Source organism: Pteropus alecto, unplaced genomic scaffold (assembly GCF_000325575.1).
Source record: "Pteropus alecto unplaced genomic scaffold, ASM32557v1 scaffold220, whole genome shotgun sequence".
NCBI lineage: Eukaryota > Metazoa > Chordata > Mammalia > Chiroptera > Pteropodidae > Pteropus > Pteropus alecto.
Window position 1 is genome coordinate 2,514,796 of NW_006430043.1, and position 22,065 is coordinate 2,536,860.

At 41.2% G+C, this 22,065-nt stretch overlaps 1 protein-coding gene across 1 annotated transcript in view; it reads right to left on the minus strand.

Moving 5' to 3' along the window:
* SCN8A (sodium voltage-gated channel alpha subunit 8) overlaps window positions 1-22,065 on the minus strand; it is a 169,519-nt gene that overhangs the window by 3,194 nt on the left and 144,260 nt on the right. Inside the window, exons 21-27 of the mRNA XM_025045432.1 lie at window positions 17,222-17,344; window positions 11,027-11,311; window positions 9,204-9,257; window positions 8,566-8,703; window positions 7,469-7,573; window positions 4,340-4,610; window positions 3-1,089 (exon numbers count right to left, since the gene is read on the minus strand). Coding sequence (XP_024901200.1) covers window positions 3-1,089; window positions 4,340-4,610; window positions 7,469-7,573; window positions 8,566-8,703; window positions 9,204-9,257; window positions 11,027-11,311; window positions 17,222-17,344 — 2,063 coding nt within the window. The remainder of the gene's footprint in view (window positions 1-2; window positions 1,090-4,339; window positions 4,611-7,468; window positions 7,574-8,565; window positions 8,704-9,203; window positions 9,258-11,026; window positions 11,312-17,221; window positions 17,345-22,065) is intronic.

Genomic DNA, 22,065 nt, shown 5'->3' on the forward strand with positions numbered 1-22,065 from the left:
CTGCCCGTTGCTGTTTTTCCTTCTCAGGTTTAGTTACACTGTCATAGGATGGGAGGGAGGCTGTAGACGGGGTGCTCTCCTTTTTCTCCCGGTGTGTGCCTCCATTCTCCAGCTTATTGGAAGTTGTCTTTTTGCAAATGAAGCCCCGCCTTGCTAAATGTCCCCGGTAGGCGCGCTGCAGGACCACTGCAGACACCTCTTCCTGTTTGCGCCGCAGTGTGGTCGTGATTGGCTCGTAAGACACTTTGGAAGGATTGGATGCCACGAACCGCTCCTCCATCTGCTGCCGAAGGATGTCCAACTCCCCGCTGTCTCCCAGGACCCGCTTGGTGAAGGCAAAAAGGATGTCCAAGCAGTGGATGCGATCCCCACTGACCATGGGCAGATCCATGGCAATGAGCTCAATGGTGTTGGGCTTGGGCACTCGGAGAGGATGCTCCAAGGCATCTGCAAAGTCTGCCAGCTTACAGTACTCGATGAACTGGGTGGCATCGGGGTCAAACTTCTCCCAGATCTCATAGAAGGTCTCAAAGTCATCCTCACTCAGAGGGTCTGCACTTTCCTCTGTGGCTACACTGAAGTTCTCCAAGATGATGGCAATGTACATGTTCACAACAATTAGAAAGGAGATGATGATGTAGCTTACAAAGAAGAAGATGCCCACTGAGGGGTTCCCACAGTCTCCCTTAAAGCCACTCCCTGGGTGTTCCTTTTCCAGACTGCAGTCAGGGGGGCGGTTTAGGATGGGCAGCAGCAGGCCGTCCCACCCAGCTGAGGTTGTGATCTGGAACAGGCAGATCATGCTGTTGCCAAATGTCTCAAAGTTGAACATGTCATCGATGCCCGCCTCGTGCTTCACATAAGCAAAATTGGACATCCCAAAGATAGAGAAGATGAACATGACCAGGAAGAGCAGAAGGCCGATGTTGAACAGAGCAGGCAAGGACATCATTAAGGCAAAGAGCAGGGTACGAATCCCTTTGGCGCCTTTGATCAGACGCAAGATGCGCCCAATACGGGCCAATCGGATGACTCGGAATAGGGTTGGGGAAACAAAGTATTTCTCAATTATATCGGCCAGGAACATTCCTAAGAAGAGGAATATAAGAAGATATGTTACTGCGATTGGAGAAGTCCTTTCTCTTTATTCATGTCGTCTGGCATTATGAAACCCTTAAGTTCAAAGGACTTTACAGAATGAGTGCCTTACTATTCAATCTGAACTCTCATGATAAAAAGAGAAAATCACATGTTTCGAACACATAGAAAAAGCAGAGAAAACAATAGACACCTATGCACTAACGCCCAGATTTAAAAGATGTCAGCATTTCACCAAATGTTTCCTCTCTTCGGCCCCAGAAGCAACCATAATCCTGAAGATGGTATCACTGCAGTGTCTTCATAATATTGCTATGTATGAACCCATAAATAATAGATAATTTCTTACTATGTTTAAAATATTATACTATATCTATCTTTGTAGATCAATTTTTTTAGATCTCTAACTTGCTTTTGAGACTTAACATTATGTCTGTGAGACTGCTCTCTGGTGTTTAAATAACTTTAGATTTATTGCAATGGTTGAATTTCATGACTAGGCCTTCATTTATCTGTTTTCCCACTCAAAGACAATTAGCTTTTTTCAGATTTGTGTATGCATCACTTTCCAAAGTATTATCAATTCTTCTCCAAAATGCTATCAAATTCTCATATCCACAAAGAATGAATAAGAGGTCCTGGCTCACCCCATGACTCACAACCCTTTGGCTGTGATGTCTTAGTTATTCTGATAATGCTACCAGTTTCGAAGTATCTTCTTCCTGACTCTGAAAAGATGTCTTTGGTTTCTCACTGCCCCATGTCCCTACCAAATGACTCTAGAAAACTACAGGGTCCTCTCAGGAGTGGTTTTTAACTCAGAGCTTCCAGGTTTTGTGTTTGAAGCCATCAATCAGAAACCAGTATCGGCAGATAATGTCAAGGCATTAGGAGGAAATAAAAGTAGACAGTGAAAATTACAAATGAGAGGGCTTTTTTCTGTTTACATTCATCCAGGGGTCCGCCTCTGCCAGATCACTTGCCTTAAAACCAATAATGGGAACCCAGTGAGGGGCCACAGAAGGAAGAGGAGATGAAAAGGTTGGGAAATGACAGCTGAATGGAAGGCAAGGACATGTCCTCTTCCTTCAGTGCCTTCTCTCGCTATTGAGGCCCTGACAAGACAGCATGAGCTTCAACTGACATTAGGGATTGACTTTAAATAAGGAAATATCTTTCAACCATAAGGATTCATAAGTATTGGGGTGATGAACTTCAGAAGGCTATGGAATCCTCTTATTTGAAGGTTTTAAGCTAGGCAAGAATCTTAAGGAACTTTAAGAAAGGAACGAGATGCAGTAAGTTCAAAGTAGGCCAGATAACCACTTGGGGCTTCTTCTGGAGCTAGAACTCCATGGGGTGTTTGAGTTTTCAAAGAAATATTTACCTCGGCCAGGACCCCAAATGATTTCTCAGCTCTCTTCTTTTTACTTCTCAGTTAAACCATAATCAGTGACCATAAGAAGTTGGGTAATATATATAATACTCGCATTCCATGTATGGTGGGCAAGGCAGGCTTCAGAGAGAAGATGCCTGAGTGAGGTTTTATAGGATATGTATTTGTCCTGAGAGAAAAGGGGAAAGAGACGGGGCAGACAGCAACCCAGGCAGCAAGAACACCATTTAAGGGATCCGTTAGGAGGTTCCAGGGCTAGTTTCACCTCGATGCCTCTTAATTTAAAAAGATGATCTCTATACTTTGTTTCTGAACAAATTAATGATATTTAATAAAAATTTCAATCATCAAAAGTAATACTATTCTTCTTCTTTATTTTCAACTACTATCTGAGAATAGGGGGCATGGTTTGGTCTGTGGATTTTCCATCCCAGTCAATGATGAGGGAGCTGAAAAAGTTCAAGAACAGTGGACAAGGGCAGCATTGTCCAACATGTGTGTTGTGGGAAGTTAGGGGGCTGGGTTGGAACCTCTACTTACTAACTTAACAGCCCCATGTCTTGGTAACTGCTCTGTGCTGCAGTTCCTTATGACACTTAAGAGAGTAAAAAAGTAAAGTAAAACATGTAAGGTACTTAGAATGTTGACCAGCACATAGTATATTCCATTAAAATATGAGATATCATTATTATTACTTGAAAAAGGGTGTTGTGATCAAATAAAGGTGGGATGGTGTGTTAAACAGAGCCTCTTTACTGCAGGACTTCCAGGATTCTTCTACAGGCTACCGTGCTCTGTGACCCACCAAAGGGAAATTCAATGTGTAGTTTTGCCCAAAGTAATTTCATTGTGGGATTCTTTTCTTGAGGCGAGATGGATGGGATTGGTATTCCATGTATCGACACACATTTGGACGCTGCTCCTGAGGACAGAAGTAGAAAGTTGCCCAGGCCAAAGTGAGGGCCAGCTGCCTTCTGCTGCCCACAGTCACTGCCTTGCTAAACCAGCCAGGCCACCTGAGCTCTGGAACTGGTGCCCATGGGTCTCGGGCACTCTCCCTGTGCTAGCCTAAGTCAGTCAAACATACCAGGGCAGTGTTTCACCATTCAGGATGCCTGTAAGGAAGGCAGGGAAACAGTCTGAGAGGGCAATCAATAGGACAGCACTTCCTCTGCCTGCCAGGATATCACCCCTTCCGTGCCTTTAGGGTGAAGGAAAACATCACAGTCACTGTTAAAAACCAACTTGAGTTCTGCCTCTGCCACCAACGAGTTGAGTGACCTTGAACATCTTTGCAGTGAAGATAATAAAATAGCCTGCTTGCTCTCTGCCGCAACAATCAAATGAGATAATGCAAGCGAAGAAACTCTCAAACTGTACTTGGCACACAGTAAAATTTCAGTAAAATGAGCATTGCCATTATCATCAGCGCTACCACTATCATCATCACCAGAATTTCCTAGACCACTTCGTTAATACCCAACTGAACCATCTCATACCATTCCTTTTTTATTTTATACTGCTATTATACCTGCATTTTTTAAAAAAATAAATTTCTTTACCTTCCCTGTTAGATTTAAATTCCTTGAAAGCAAGAACCAAATCTAATCTTGAATTTCCCCTTCAACCACAGAATTTACAATCCAAGGCTACTCTCAACACTCAATAGACTCACTGACCATGTAAACTGCTGGGTAGGCCCACGAGAACATAGGGGCACACGCGGGCTTAAACTATGACAGTAAGCAGCCTGCACTCAGACCTGTGTAACTCATTGCTCTCCTAGGAATCTCGTCCTTAAGGCCAGTCAGGTCCCCTTTTCCCTTCCCGGCCTGCCTTACTCACCCACAATGGAGAGGATGACTACCACGAAGTCGAAGATGTTCCAGCCAATGGTGAAGTAGTAGTGCCTCAAGGCAAACATTTTGAGCACACACTCACAGGTGAAGAAGATGACGAAGACCAGGTTAATCCAGTAGAGAATATTCTCCATCTGCTTGCTCTGAGTATCTGTCTCCACCATCATTGTCACCATGTTAAGGCAGATGAGCATCATGATAACAATGTCAAAGGCTTGTTGAGTGACAAAATCAAAGATGATACCTTGGATTTTGTTCTGGGTGGGGGCGGGGGGAAGGAGGGAGGAAAGATACAAAAGGATTCATGAAAGCCTTTCCGAGCAGACTGTGGAAGTTACCATCTTATTATTCAGAGTACTCTGCTTTCTATTCTGTAATACTAGCCTGGTCCACCTTGCTGTTATATCAGGAGATCAGGACAGACCCCAACATCAATATTACCTCAGCAAGAGTTTTCTAAAATTGCCACTCTTCTCTTTTGCATCTCAGCCATCACACACTTCTAGACGCCTTCCCACCTCTGCAGTTGCTCCTTTTCAGTCTCATTTCCCAGCCATTTCTTCTCTTACTTAATCTCTTCTTTCTCTACACGTTCTCTCTGGAAGAGCTCATCTATTCCTACTGCTTATATAATATCTATGTACTTATATTTCTCAGGTTCTTCCTTCGACAGCCCATATCTTCCCTTTGAATTCCTGTGTTGCTTATTTGACATCTCTCCTTGATGACTCATAAGCACCTCAAACTTAACAAGACGAAAGCAGACCTAAGTCCTTTCTCTGCCCCTCACCCAACTTGTTCTCACCTCAATTATTCATCCAGTCTCTAAGCCAGAAATCGGAGGGTCATCCTTGTCTCTTTCCTCTCCTCATCCCCCATCTAATCCACTGCAGGTTCTAATGATTCTTTCTCCAAAAAATATAACCTGAATTCATACACTTCTTTCCACTTCTGTTGGCCCTACTCTAAGCCACCATCATCTTTCATCTGAACTTCTGGAAGAGTCTCCTAACTGGTCTCCCTGCTTCCTCTCGTATCCTCATCCAATGGAATCTCCACACAGTGGCAAGAGTGGTTATTTAAAAACAAATGAATCACATCATTCTTCTATTTAAAACCTTTTAATCGTTTCTTATTGGGCTTGCAAGAAAATTTCTATTGTTAACCTGGCTTAAAAATGCCTTTTACAGTCTGATCTTGCTCCTCTCATGCCCCTTCCTCAAGCTCATCGCCACCTGGCCACACTAATGTTTTCTGCTTTTAGGGCTTTGTATGCTTTTCCAGGATCTCTTTACCCAGCATTTTGGCTCATTCTCATCCACTCAAGTAGACCTTCCCTAGTGAAGCTTTCTCTGACTACTCTATTGAAGTAGACCCCCCACCCCACCCTAAGGCTCTATTCTTCTCTGTCATGACCCTCTGGTTAATTTTTTCTCACATTCCACATGTTATAATAGCCATCTGTTTACTTATTTATTATCTATATCCCCACTATATTGTAAGCTCCATGATAGCGATGCCTAAATTTTGTTCATCACTTTATGCTTAGTGCCTGGTACACAGTAGGAGATCTTTCACTACAGTTAAGTCCTCACTTAATGACATAGGTTCTGTGACCTATGCAAAACGACTTATGAAAAACAAAACTAGTTTTACCATGGGATAACTGATATAAACAAGAGTTAAGTTCCTATGTATCTCATTGTTAGAATGAAATGACTGTTGAAGGAAATGATCTTATTGGAGGACATGCTGTATTTGCTGAAGGAGTGCTAATCACTATTAATATGTCCTATCACACCAAGCTTTTATATTTTAGAGTGAAAGAAAATACACTCAGGATTCCATGTGCAAAGTACTGAATAGAACTTTAGAAATGTTAATCCTCTTCCATCCCATTTGTTCCCATTTTGGTCACAGAATGGAAACTCTAACATCAAGGAATTATAAAAAAATTGCTTTCTTAAGATATCCCTGATTTTCTTTTAAAGTACTTAGGCACTTGAGCTGGTACTTATTCTCAGGATTACTTTAACTTGGTGGCTTTCAAACTACCAGTTCTGCAAAGCCCTAGAGTTTCCTTTCCTTCAGAATTTGGTGAGGCAAGTATGCCAGGAACAGGGTGTGGGAGCGAGTAGAGAAAATACTTTAGGATTCCCACTCTTGATTCAAACAAAGTAGCTCTACTTTTTTTTTTTTACAAATTAGACTGCCAGGTAAGCTTTATTTTAATAGGTTAAAATAACCTATTAAATAACCTGTTTTTTTTTTTTTGTTTGTTGTCTTTTTTTTTTTTTTAATTATGCCTACAGAGCCTGGTATTCCTAGGTGGTCTCCAAACTAGGCCCAACTCTGCTTAGCTTCCAAGATCAAACAGGATCGGGTGTGTTCAGGGCGGCATGGCTGTAGACTTTTTTTTTTTAATTTTAAGTAGTAACTTAAATCCAAGTTACAGAGGAAAAGACTTTGAGCCCGGTCTTTGAGGGCTGTGTCCCACTCAACTGGGTACATGGCTTCAGGAGCATCTCCCTCTCTGAAGCAAGAGCACAACCACCAACAGAAGGGTAAAGCAGAGTCCCAGTCCCCAAATCTGTTTTACAAAAGTCTCAGAATAAGAGAGTAAATCAAGACATTAGAATCTTTCAGTTTTACCCTCTTCTCCTCCCACAAATAGCCAGAAGCATTATTTTAGCTTCCAGACACGTCCTTGTAAAGCCTGACTTGTTGGGTAGAGAGTTGAGAATATAATGACCAAATCCTATCTCATAGTGGTAGGAAAGAGATCAGCTTTCATTTTTACTTTCCTTTATTAGTTAATTGTCTCTTAAAACATCTCTCTTCCAGAGCCAGAGCCAGCATAGTTAACATGCCAACTCTCTGCTGCTGCCCAAGGAAGATAGGGAGGCAAGGTCAAGCACACGAGGAAAAGCCATCTCATATATTAATCCCTGTTCTTCTGCTGTTTTCCTCAGATCTTCCGGATGGGGCAGCTAGGAGAGTATTAGCGGGCACAGGAAGCCCGTCACTTACCCCTTTCCTTCCTTCGCAACAACCCTACCAGTGTCTTTTTCCATATGTGGTCTCACTCTGCCCTCGGCCTGCACAATGCACTCACCAGGGGGCGGGGAATGGGTTTCTGTGGTTTCTTTGAGCCCAGCTTTTTCATGGCATTGTAGTACTTCTTCTGTTCTTCAGTCATGAAGATGTCCTGACCTCCAAAGTAAAGGAGGGAAAAAGAGAACGAGTAATTACAACTGGCTCTCACATGCTTTGGGTTTGGAACCTAAGGTTCAACATTGAGAAGTGAGGGAGATTTATTCCCTTTCCTTCCCTGAGGTCAGTTTAGCTAACAGTTGTTCCAGAGTGAGGCAGACCTGGGACAACTATACTAATTCAAAGAGACACCTGCCTTTGTTTTTGTTTTCAGCTTGGGTTTTCTGAGATCTGCTAGGAAGAAAGGACTTGGACTACCCAATTACAGACTCTTAGGAAAGAATTAAATTTGAGAGCAATGACTCTGAAGATAGTTATATCTCACTGGTTCCTAAAATTTTTTTGGGCCTGCCATCCTGATAAAATTCTAGGAAAAATATTTTAAAATAAAAAGATTTCAAGTCCTGGCTAATGGCCCATTTATTTCTAATAATATTAATAACTTAGAAATCCTGGTGCAAAAAAACAATTTGGGAAGTTCCATGGAGTTTGTTGGGACAGACTAGATTTATAAAATGAACGACAAGAGTAATCTTTTCAATTTGCTTTGGAAAACTGTTAACCGTCTGGACAAGTAAGGAAATGAACTTTCTAAGGGTGGTCTCTCAAATCCCAATTTGCTAGTGGTCCCCAGGGATTAACATGGATAGTTAGTTACACATCTAGGCACTTTCTACTTCTCACTACAGTTGTTCATCTGCTTTCCTTTTCACCCCTGTCACTATACCCCTCTCTGACCATACCCCTCTCTGGTGGGAGGCCCATATCAGTAAAAGTCCTTACAATAAGATTGCTAGTAAATGCGGTAAATCACACACTGTGAAATCTAGCTCCCAACAGAAAGAGTTGGTTGGGGCTAATGTACAGTGGGTCCAGTGCTACAGTGAGGTGATGATATGGATTTTAGAGAAAGAGAGGTGTTATCTCTTTAGAGATAGAGAGATATGCCTCTCATCTGGGTTGACCTTAGGCCACTGGCAATGAGGGGAGGAGACCTATCTTTTTCTTTTGTTGATTGAAGTTATCAATGATGACACCAATGAACAGGTTCAGGGTGAAGAAGGAGCCGAAGATGATGAAGATGACAAAGTAGATGTACATGTAGATGTTGTCCTCATACTTAGGCTGCTCATCAGGCTGTCAAAGGACAGGAGAAAAAGGAACAGAGTCAGCTCCCAGCTTGGGGATCAGGTGGGTGACCTGCCAAGGCCATCAGCCATAACTGACTACTCAAGCAGCTGAACAAGCTGGGGTCGGGGAGCCCTAGATTCTCTCTGCTTGTCTCCTTTTCCACACCGGCAGGTCCTGCCCTCAGAAGGTGTTATTCCTGCCAAGACTTAGGTGGAGGATAAGCAAATCACAAGGTGAGAGGGAAGGGATGCTGTCTGCTAGAAGCCACACTTATTTCAAAGCAACACTGAAGAGTAGACAGTGCCACTGGGGCCAGGCTAAAAGCAGCAGCATGATCATCTGGAGTCAGCGTGAGAGAGTGATGACAGAGAGGAGGAAAGTGCTCTATAATCAATAAAATAAGCAATAAATGTTCTAACCCTCCCTCTCTTTCTTGATGAGATCCACCATGCTGCTTGCTGTCTAACAACCTAAGAACATTGTGGTTTCACCATGTATAATCTTACCTTTCGGGAATCTACAGCTGCATACATGATGTCCATCCAGCCTTTGAAGGTTGCCTGGCAAACAGAGTCAGTCATTAGACTGTGCCTGCTAGGGAATAGGTGGGAGTCTAAGCAGGTGTTCAAGAGGGCTGGCTTAGGTTCAGTGAGAACACAGACGGGGAGTTTGGGTGCAGCCTCAGGAGGACATAGAATTTTCTGTTTATTAATATGGGTCCCACGGGAGCTTTGTCTAAGTCCCTGAAAATAACATCAAAATTTGGCAGAGAAACATATTGACAATGGCAACTGGATCAATATTTTTTCAAAAGGTCTTGAAAATGGGCCTGAGAAGGTTGCCTAAAGCTTGGGCAAACTCACATTTATGAATGAGTGGCAGGAATCTAATGAGGGTACTTAGAACTTAGCCCTCCATCGAGACATCACTTTTAAAAAGGTTGACAAGCAAAGGGGTCTGAAAAATTCATAGCTGCATTAAAAGAAAACCCAAACAAGGTCCGAACTTCCCCCTTACTAATATATAAATGTTTACGCTAGGGTAGTGGCAATACTGGCTTCATCCTAAGCAGCCCCTTCCCAATTCTACACCTTGATATACTATATCTAGCCTGATTTTGCAAACAAATATGGGTAACCAATTAAAATTCTCCATGTTGTATTTACATTATATGTATGTTTTATTTATTCAACCAGATTCTAAGTTTTTTCAGGGCATGGGCAGTTCCTTATTCATCTGATGGCTCTAGTGGTGCTTTGCATATGGCGGGGACTCTGAATATAATGTGTTGACTGGCTGGTTGATGTGCATTGGAGCTGCTCCATTTCAGATTCGATTTGTGGGCCCAAACTCTTGAACTGAGATAGAACAATAAAAGAGCTTTAGAGTGGGATGAACCACTGCTCATTCCTTTAATTTTGTCACCTATTATTAGCTAATTATAAATGCTTAATATGTTAAGGTCGAGTTCACCTGCATTATCACACTTAATACTCCCAATAACCATCTGATGTAGGCATAGTTGTAATAGTAACAAAAAAACATAATAGCGAATACCATTCATAAGCACTGCTATGTGCCAGGCATTATGCTAAGAAATTTTAATAAATTATCACCAATCCTCTTTATAACCATGAAAGGTATTATTTTCCACATTTAATAGATGAAGAAACAGGTAGGTTGATTAATTTGTCTAAGATTACATATCCAATAAAAATGAGTGTGGCTCAAATCTACATCTCTACATCTGATTAGAAAGCCTATGAGCTTTCATCGCATCATAGTCTTGTCAAACACTCCCAAAAACCAGTGAGAGGAAGAGAAAAGTAGGCATAACGAAATGCTACCTAATTAAAACAAATCCTTTCATACTGTGAAACACCGAGACCTTTCTCTAGGGTTGACCTGAGTGGCAGCATCATAGCACTGCCATATTCTTCCCTTTAGTTAGCTTCAGTGTAGCTGTTAGATAGAATTGTTCAGCTCCATCAAAATTGCCATCACTTTTTTTTTTGGTCTATGTACTTATTTTTTTCTTTTTCTTTAACTACATACTCTGTCCTGAAGGTGATCGCTCTGCAACTTTATTATGCTGCAGGAATCTTTACTTGCTGTTGAATTTCTGAGCAGCAAGAGATTCTCTTTGAGTGAGGTCTCGGAGAAGTCAGAGCACTCTGAAAGGTATCTCCCTGGAAGTGGTTTAGGAAATGACATGGCTCTGTATGACCTATTAAGAATAATCTTGACCCTGGAAGCAGGCTTGAGAAGGGACCAAAAGAGATTTCTGCTCCCCATCTGAACTTCATAGGACTGAAAAAACAACACTTACCACCTGAAGAAGTGCCAGATATCCTGCCCCAACGTTGTCAAAGTTGATCTTCACATTCTTCCATCTGATTTCTGTATTATTCCCCTCCATGAGCTTTTCACACTCAGTTTTATTGTTGACAAAATCAATTTCAAATCGGATTTCAGAACTCTCATTAAAGCAGTAGTGGTACTTTCCCGCAAATAGGTTAACTCCCATGATGCTGAAAATCAGCCAGAAGATGAGACACACCAGCAGCACATTCATGATGGAGGGGATGGCGCCCACCAAGGCATTCACCACCACCTGCATTGGAAGGGGGAGGTTGCTGAGTGTTGAGAGGAAGTACAGGCAAAAACACTTTTTTGATTTCCAGGAGGGGAATGACATTGTATGGCTTGTTCTGACTATAGAAACAATATGTTCCTTTTGGAATTAGGGTAATTGGAAAGGTCCATTAGTAGGACCACAATTTTCCAAATCTATGAAATATATTTTGAGGAATTCTAAAAAATTACATATGTATATCATCTAACACAAATCCTCTTACCCAAGTTGACCTAAGTCTTCTCTCTTATGCACCAACCTGGACTAAAAAAATTCTTTTAGTCCAGTCTCCTTTCTTGCCAATCCATAAAATATATACCCCGTGGGAAAATCTGAGAGATCTCAAATTCACCAGTTGCCTTTCAACAGACATTCCCCTTCTGCAAAACAAGTTATGATTGTTCAAAATCACAGAGAACCACCCTTTGGGGTTAGCAGTGTATCAGTCAAAGGAACATAAAGGCTCTTTTATGACTTTGCAAGGCCAGTTATCTTATTTCAGGCAATAGCTGAGCATGCATATTTTGCAGGCTCAAGAAAAAAAGCTATATTCCCTCTACCAAACAGTGTAAGATAAAATCTGAACAGATGTGTTTTTCATACATGGTTCCTTATTCTTCTTCAGCCTTTTTTTTCCCTGACTTCGTAGGCTTCTAAATCTAAGAGTCACCCTTTGCTTGCCTAATGCTGATGCCTCTGCTCAATTCAGAGTTTGACTTGATTCTTTACAATGTACTAGCAAAAGGAAAGACACTTTTTTTTTTTTTTAAAAGCAAGGGAACAGACGTTGTTTTTTTTTTTTTTTTTTTGTGGAGAGTTTTGGGTTGGATCACTGTTCTTGAAACTCAATAATTGGCACATTGTTAAAAAATCACAGACTAAAGTAAGCTCAGGAATGAAAAAAAAGCAAAGGGAAAAAAACCCCTCAGGAATCAACGTTTCAAGGTTGTTTTAAACTTTGATTTTGCTTTACCCTATAGGTGAGAGTAGCTAGACAACACTACCACTGTGGCAGCAGTTTTCACTAGAGGAGTTCAAAGTGCTTACAAAAATAGCCTTTCAGATGGTGGGGCAAAAACAAGGCTGGTGTTCATTTCTGCCTTGATTCTCACTTGCTATTGTCTTAAGTGGGACTGTTAGGGCCCAGAAAGGTGTACCTAAAATGGGAAGAACACTTCTTCCTTTTACTGGTATCCTAGGAGGATTAATCTAACTAAAATAAAGACAATGGATATAAATGAGGTCTCTTAATGTTTTGTTAGAAGTAGGTGACAAGTGGGTGACAAGTTATCACTATGTCCCTGCACAGTTTTTCAGTGCAGGGAAGAGACAGGACAGGCTGCCAAATAGCACAGCACCCAAAGGACCAAAAGGGCCATGCCGTAAAAGAACGCCAGGGGGCAGCTCTGGGCTCTAATGTGAGCCTGACTTGGGTTCGGGTTTTCCTTTTGTTTGTCTTAGATTGCAATGTCATTCACTGGAACACATGGCTGAGAAGAGCTGTCTGTTCTGTCCTATATAAAAAAAGGCAATGATATTCTGTTAAGGAGTCACTCTTCCTTAGATGAAAATATTAGTTTTGTGTTTCTCCAATTCATATATAAAGGCCTTACATTGAAAGGCAGTTATTTCTTAATTCTTAGACCAAGAAATCTCTTCTAGATTTAATAGCTCTGTCATTAGTAGAAAATGATTGTATTTCCACTGTTCATTACTTTGAGCAAGGAAAACCAGAATATCTGAAATCTGAAAAATCTTCAATGTTATTTTGAAGAATGATACTCATATTTATTTGTTACCAAATTTATCATGTGATTAGGTCTGAATTTCACCTCCTCATTCTGCAGTCGCTCATCCTTTGATGGGAGCACCAGAAAGCAATGAAATGTGCAAAAAAATAGGCAAAAGGGGGGTGATCCACAAAAGGAATAATCATTTCTCAAACGATAAGAGTAGGTAAAGATTCAAAAGCTCAGGTCTATGTGACAGCACTTTGCAGCAGAGCTTAGGTGAGAGATCATGACCTTCTACTGAACCCTCACAAGTATGCAATAGGGAAGTAGGTCCCCAAAGATTTGAAACTGAGAAATCTTGCTTTTTTAAATCTTAACTCAGAATCTACCTTCTCAAGGAATCTTCTATCTTAACCCAGTCTAACCTGTCCTACAAGTGTCTATTACAGCTAAATATGGGATAGTATATATAGTAGGAAAGAATAACTAGCTAATTGACTAAATGATCTCTTCACACTTTTATACTTGCAGATTGATCAAAGGAATCAATACACAAAAGTATTTACTGATTTATTGAGCCTGTTCTTATATTTATAACATAAAATTATCTTATAAAAGCCAATGTACTTCTAAGTTATAAATGTAGTTTGATTTAATAATCATAATCAAAGAAAAAACTCCTTACCTTAGTTTTATGAAACTAGAAAACAGAGTTGATGAAATTTGCTAATAATTTTTCCTTGCAATAAACAGTAGCTGATAAGCTACAATACGTTAAATAGAAATTGGTTAAGGCTACTCCACATATAATTATCATTGTGCTGATATTCTAAGCAAACAAAAGGCAAGAAACCATGCTTTCTTATTTTGAACTCTTGCACAAAATATATATTATAAATGCTAATTCAAGTGTCCATTGACAGTCACTTAATAAGTTAGATCTCTTTTACTCACTAATAACTCTCAAGTTATTCTACATTGCCTTGAATTATGATGAAATTCATTATTTTTAAAAACTAGGTATAGGAATATTACTCAAAGCTAGGTTCTAGCAGTCTATAAAAAGTTACTTTTTTCAATGGAGGTTTATGTTTACTGATTGATAAAAATCTCATTTAACTGATAAGAAAGTTCCAATGAAAACTAAATCTTAAAGCATTTTTGTCTTCTCTATAATTCTTAACATAGTAGTGTTTATTAAATACTTTAAAATCTGTCAAATAGCTTTTAATATCTGGCAGAGGGAACATGGCTTTAAATGGACAACTATGTACTGACAATCAACAAAAATGCATGCATGTTTCATAGCATTACTGTTATATATCCTCAAAAATTTAACAGCACAGCAACATCTTTAAATGAAGATTACTATGGAGGAGAGAAAAGCAAAGAACTACATTAAGTATTCCTTTGCCAATAGCATGAGTGTTTCAATTTTCTGGTCTTTGGTTTGAGGAAGAAGAGAGGAAGAGACTGAAATCAGTGTCCCAGGACAGGCTAAGGCCATACGTTCCCTCCCAAGCAAAGGTCTGAGCCTTTCATTGGAGCAGCACAGTGACAGTTGAGCCCATCTGCGTCGATGGTATTCAGTTCTCGAAGTTTTCTTATTTAACATTTTCTAAGGGTAACCTCTCAAGTGTTGGCATACACAAGAACCCAAACCAAGGAATTAAAAACATATGCCCCCATAGAAAAATAACATTCAAATAAAATGGATGAACCTAATTCTGTTTATTACTGGGAAGTTACTATAAATTTAGGCAAATTCTACCTTTTCTTTTTGCAGTTATTCTTTCACACAAGGGCTGGGAAACTGCAGTACCGGAATGGATCCTGAGCCCTCTCCACCTGCCCGACCAGAAGTGGTAAGTGCTGTTGGCTGGAGTCAACCAAATAAGGTGACATTCCTATACCAGAGCTTCTCTTATTGGATGTTTGTTTGAAATCTCAGATTTGAGTTCAAACTTGTTCTTGCCCATATCTCATTTGAGAAAATCTTGATGTAGAGGTTTCGCTTTATAATGCTTTTTAAAGAAAACTTTCTATTGTTCTGATCATCCATTCTAGACTTCCGGCCTCCTAAACTATTTGAAAGTTGACAAGTAAGTTTTTGGGGAGTGGAAACTGAGAGTCCAGGAAAGGTGAGAAAAGAAGAAGGCGCTAAAGGGAAGAGGTGTGGCCACCAAATGGGTTCCTGCATCATGAGCAAGCTGGCACTAACCAACCAGCAAGGACTACTTCTGCCACAGGACAGGACTGGCAGTAACAAGCATCCAGACTGAGAAAGTTAGTAGCAAGTGTCAGTTGGGCATTTTTCTTGGGTTTTCTTCAAGTATTACCAGTCTCATTTCAGGAGACCTAGGATCACTATTGGGGGACCTGGAGGATCACAGACTACTGGGCCTGGGGACAATGTCGTGATATCGTCTTCAACAGACTTCTTTTAATTCTCAGTTTTTCAGTCACCAAAATGGATTTTCAACTCTATAATAAAACTAGTGATTTATTTAAAAATTTCTAATAAAATGGGAAGTCGGGGGAGGAGGAAAGAGCATTTTGATCCTATTTTCAATGACACTATGGCCACCTAAAACAGAGTCCTCTGCAATATACTCTCTCCTTAAATTCAGCCTGAGTATAACAATGACCTCATTGCACACATTCTGAAATCTCTCTCATCTGTGGGAGAAAGAATCCTAAGTTTTTTGTTGTTGTTGTTTGTTTGTTTGTTTTTGCTTTTTAAATTAAAATAAATTTATGCTGCTGTGGAAGTGACCCTCCTACAAATGGTTTCAGTGAGTTGCAGAAAGCTTATATTTAGTAAACCAAACTGTGACTGTGCTACAGAAGAAAACACAAATTTGTTGCAAAAAGCATTTGTCTGAATAAACTAAAATAACAAAATTCCCAAGTCCCAGTGAAATTTTCACCTTCCTGTACAACTGTGGGTGGCTTCATGGAATAGTGGCCAGGGAGTCACCGATGAGGAATGAATGAAGCAGCACTGTCCTGGTATCTAGACTTTCCAATTAGTCTTGCTTTGATGGGACTACTGCAAGTTCAATTTTTATTCCTACATTCTGATATTTGCACATTTTAAAACACATCCTCTGGTTTGCTCTCCTACATGTATTCCACATCTGAATTAAAATGAGTTTTCTTGGTCTCGTTAAGTGTAACAGACCTCTCTGATTAGCACAGGACAACTATTACCACCAAAAGCTAGTTGTCCACTAGATTTTAAGAAATTTACTTTTTTAGTGTGTGTGTGTGCACATGTGCACACACGCACGATTTTTTAAATCAAGAGAGACAGCAAAAAGGCACCAAAAACGGAAGCCTTGTTTCTAAGTTGGCAGGATGACAGCACCTTGCACCCTTTGGATTTGGGTGGAGTATCACCAAAGCAGGAAGAGCAGGTGTTGAGAAAAGTCAGGAGAACTAGCTGATATTCGTCTAGCATTGTACCTGGTTGTTACTTTGATAGTGTTAGGATAGGGGACCACATAGCGTGGGCAGAGGGAGGTAGGGGGTGAGGAGGAAAGCTTTGCTATCAGACAGAGGCTGCCAGTCCTTATGGGACTGGGCTGAGAACAACAAGGTGCAATAAGAGGAATCAGAATAAAAAGAAAAGCATTTCTTTTCCCAGGGCCATGCCAATTTCTGCTCCATCCCCAATTCCCGGCCTGCCATCGTGTCTTCAAGCTCTTTCTCAGCTGCTTTCTCAGTGACTCCAAGGCCACAGTGCCCACCTGGCTGATGGCCCTACACAGCACTCTTTCTGCCTGCGGCCATTGCTTTTCAGTGGGTCTCTGGGTTACAATTCCCCTTCTTTGCACCTGGTGATTCTCCCTATTAAATCAACAGCCCAGAAAGCCGCCCCAAGTACTACAGGTAAGCCAGGCCAAATGAGAATAGCCAATGTTAACATGTTCTGCGATGGCATGTTGTGGGGGATGGGGCCAATAGTAACGTGATGAGGCAGCTTAATGCAACTCCCCACGCACGGAGCAGGTGCGGGGGAGAGTGGAGGATCAAATAGCAGCTGCATCACACAGTTTGTGTCTGAATGATCTTTCCACCATGTGATCAGTTCTAGCATGCTTAAACAGTTTCCACTGGCATGCAGAAGGATCAGCTGCTCTTAGTATCTTACCCTCATCCCTTCAAATCGTGATAAGGCTCTTAAGGGTCTCAAAGCTCTTAGGGTCCTAAGGGACTTTATGGCACCTAGTTCCGAGTAGCCCAGGGCATTAGCTATAAGGCTGACTAAAGAGACCTACACGGAAACAGAAGAAAAAAACAAAAACAAAAAAGGAAACAAAAAAAAAAAAAAGAAAAAAAAAAAGAAAGAAAACAGAGGTTCCAGTGTGTTAGAACAAAGCCCCTAGCACTGATTATACAGGTTGGGCCCCCCAGGTAGAGGAAGTGGGTAACACCAGCTGCCTACTTCAACTTGGACTCAAATGACCTGGAAGGAAAGGTGGTTGAGAGGCAGAATAAAAAACACAAAGGGAAGAGGAAATCGAGAGAAGGCGGTAGACATACATACAAGTTGGAGAAAGGAAGCGGCTGAAGGGAGAGGGAGAGAATGAGGAAGTTCCATTGGAAGGAGAGGAGCCTGAACAGATGACAAAAACCTTACCCTCGCCCTTTACAGTCTCTGCAGGTCCCAGAAGTTCCCATTAAATTAAGCCAGACAAATTTAATGGTACCTATGAAAAAGAATACAGGTAAATACACACACTCCACACAAGCTGCCCCCTCCTCAGCACATTCATCAGGGGATTCCAACAGGGACAAGCTCTCTTACTCCTGGTGACAAGAAACCATCTGGTTGGGAATTTGATGAGTCACTACATCAAAAAGGAAACATTCAGTAAGTACCACAGCTGACTTTGCAGTTTCCCATGAAGGACTAAAGGAACTAAATTAAGAAACTTGACAGAATTTTGACTCCATGAGAACTCCCTTAAGCAATTCTTCTATGTATCGCTTTTAACTATAATAATCCTTCCACCTTTTAACTCTAACCCTGACTCCTTCATGGTAACTATAACCCTGATTCCTTCATGGCCATAAGAACTTCGGTTGGTCTGCAACCATATTTCTCCTTATAATCCCCATTCTTTCTAATCAGAGTGGCCCAAAATGAATTAGCCTAAGGTCTGTCCATTCCAGGACAACCTTCTATTTTCTCATTATTAGAATAACACATGGAAGGAGTCCTAAAAGAATTTTTAAAACTTTATTTTATATAGGAGGAAATAGATGAGACCCATATAGGTGAGACCCATACATCCAATACACAAGAATTTGCCCAGTGTCACATCCGTAGTTCTGGAGCCAGGATTAAGACCCACACTCCTGATTTCCAGGCCAGAGCTCTTTCTCCTACAGACAGATCCCCTCCTCCGCTGGCAGGTTAGAAGACAATATCCTAGTAGAGGATTACAGGTATCTGAACAATCCAGAGTTGAATATATGGGCATACTGGGGAGAAGTCAGCAGGTCTCTAAGCCTAGAGCTATGATCGAATGTTTTCTGCTCTTCCAGAGGCAAATTCATCTGTTCTACCAGAGGCCTCAGAGAAGTTACCCTGATGATCTCTTAACACTGGATACTAACTACACCTGAGACCTGAAAATACCTTTAGTTGATCAAATCCTAGAATGCTTGGGTTCTGGGTCTTTCCCTTATTCTGGGATAGGTTAAGGTGTTTCCATCAACAATTCTTAAATTCCCTCTATTGGAAAGTGGTGGTTACAGATCTGCTTAGTCTAAATTGATGATATTTTAAAGGGAATTTAGAGGAGAAAAAAGGAAACAACCCACAACTTAGTTTCATTTGTTGCTTTTTATTTCTATCCTAGGACTTTAATTCTTTGATTCTGTATCTCTGAACTGCACAAAAAATTTTTTTTTTTTTAATTAAGACATTTATAATTAAACAGCAAGACTGGTAGGAGGTAGAAATAGAAGGTCAATGACCTAGTGAGGCTCAGGGATGAGGAGATTTCAATGTTTCAATTTTAACAGGGGGTGTGAACCTTTATCTATGCGTGTACATGCATGTACTCATAATTCATCAACGTAGGTGTATCTTCTCTGGAGTCCTAGGCAGTATCCAAAACAAACCTGGAATTAAATGCTGCACTATTAGGCTACCCCTGCTCTTTGAAGGGTATATGGTTCAGAGTTCAATTTCTGCCTAAAACAAGGGCCTCAAAGCCTTATCAAGACACAGAAGCACCAATCAATCATTTTCCTTTCATCCATCGTTATCAATAAGAATCCATATTGAGATATCTTTTGCCTACCACTGCCAAATACAGCCAATTCTTAAACACAAATAATCTAAAATTGCCAGATTCTTAGTGAGACATTGATAGGTACATCTGAAGGTAAGCTATCACATTGTAACTAAGTACTCGAGTTCGAAATATCCCTGATCAGCTTTCTCCTGTGAAATTATGCCAGGTAAAGGCTGCAAAGAACTAAGTTTGGGGTAGCTATAGGCCCCTTATAAGCAAGAAGGCCCTCAGCTCTTTGGGGGAGGGTAGTAAGAGTAATTTATTTGATAATAAATAGGTCTAAAGTGGGGAAGAGGGGGAGGAGGTATAGATGCCAAGAGGTTGGCTCTAAATGTTGTTGAAAAAATCTGCGCTTGACTGATCAATCTGGCCAAGAGCTCCTGAGACAAGATCAATAAGGATCCTATCTGGGTTACTCCTTAGTAGTTGAGGTCTTTCATATAGTCCTCTGACCCTCCATGTTAAACTCACACTGGAGATAATCAGAACATTGCTTAAAGTATACTTTTAGGAAAGAATCAAACCTGAAAAAGAAAAAGGGTTGAGAAGTCAAAATGCAGGGTATCTATGGCTGTAGGCATGGGAAAAAAGGAGAAGACATTGTGTGACTGTTCCAAAATGATGTGAACACTTTCAAACAGAATGTTTTTAGTAGTCTAAACTCAGGACGAGGTGAGTGGTCTCTGAAAGTTCCCACTCTGGAAGCAATATGCTGGCTAACCTCTGGATATGATGGGGCAAATTTCCCTGGGGAAAAGATCACAAAATTCTTTTACAGGACAAGACTTCCAGTGCAAGCAAGAACCTGAGCAAAATAAAATGTTGTCTCTGTTTGGGAACTCACATGGCTTAAAAATAGAGAATTAACCCTAGAAATTGTCTGGATTACCTCATGATTCTAAAAAGTACTCTCAGCAGCTTTAAGGGGCAATAAGGAAGAATGAAAATTCATTAGGGAAACAAACCCAGTGATGAATAACAGATTCTGACATTAGTCACTGATGGATGAAATGGTAGGAAGAAGAGTCTCTCAGAGATGGTGTTAAATTAGAACCTAAAATTTACGCTGCAGATGTTCTAAACTGCCAAGGGCACTAGACATTTTACCCAAAATGACAGCGAAAACTCTGATAGTTTCAGCTGTCCAAGTGTCACTCTAAGCCTTATTTTCCATCCGCAACTCAAAAGTGGCAACCAGTGCAGCCATGGTTTGGAACGGGGCCCTCCCTGCACACTCTGCATCCACCACGGATATTTGTGTGTGTCTCATCTTTTTGGCCCTTAGATGTGCCCATGCTGTTTACTCTCTATCTCCCCAATACCTGGCAGGAGGCTTTGCATGTTGTGGGTGGTCAATAAACACTTGATATGTGAAGACCAAATGCACTATTCTGTCCAAGAGAAGTCAATAGAAGGGAGCGCCCTGGGAGAGCCTTGTTCCCAGAATGCTAGATTGCCACCAGCCTGAAATCAGGCCCGTGGCCCCGCAAGCTAGTGTAAGCTTCCCAGGGGCTGAAGCACACCTGTCTCTCCCCTGTGACAGACTCCTTATGCCTTCTGGGACAATTCTATACAGAGAATGGTATTTGATTTATATTTGTTTACTAATAACAGGTACAGAGGCATTCTCAGGAGCCATTATCAGGCCCCATAGCAATGTAAGAATCCAGCAACTCCTAAAAGCTGGAGGGATTATGTGTTGCTGTTAGTTGGCTACATGCTTGTCTAATGCTTTTTATTTCCCTGCCACGTAGCATAAAAACTGATAAAAACGTTTACTAACTAGATGGTGATGTGCAGCACTATTAATGTTTTTTGCAGCTTATTGTGTATCAAAGGGATGTGGGATACCTGATCAATATCCCTGAATCCTAGGATTACTCAACCCAGAGAGAAGAGGAAGAAAGTGGTTCAGGTTAGGGTGGACAGTGGAGGCAAACATCATGGTTGGGGAGATTTGTTCCAAATCACAGCTTCCCTAGGGCTGTTGGGAATGTGGCAGTGGATGTATCTGTCTGAGTTCTTGGTGAGTCCAGAAGATGAAGGGCTTTTAGGACTCCCATAGGTTTCCTACCTGACTCTAAGTGGTCCTGAAGAATTAGAGTGAAATGAAGACTCTATGGCACTTCCCTGTTCTCTAGAAAGAGAGCTGGCCGGGCATCACTTTAGTTCTCTGGGCCCTATCCCAAGCCCATGCCTTAATTCTGAGAGCTCACATTTCCATCTGTGGGAGGTAGAGGCCCTTCTGCCACAAGGTGCTATCAACAGTTGCTGAAAGGAGTGCTGAAACCTCGCTAGGAGGGTCTCAGACTGGCGCTCCCTGGGGCAGTACCCATTTGGTTCACTGTAAGGGCAAAGGGTAATCTCCTCACCTCATTTAGGCACCTTCTAAACATTTTGCTTTTTGAAATGGAGAATGCAGATGGAAGCATAGTGACAGCTCTTAAAATGAGTTATTAACTGTGGAAATTGTAGATACCCATGTTGGGGAAGGAAAGCATTTACACAGAGCAGATCATTGCTGCTGCCAAGTGCTGGGCTCCTGTCGTCCGAGGAAGAGATTTCTGTGGTGCTCTATTCTAGATCCTAGAAGCATGCTATAGGCAGTTTACCGTACAACCAACAAAACCTATACTCGAAACGCATCAACCCAGCCTTCAAACGCTCTACTCGACCCTCAGCAGGA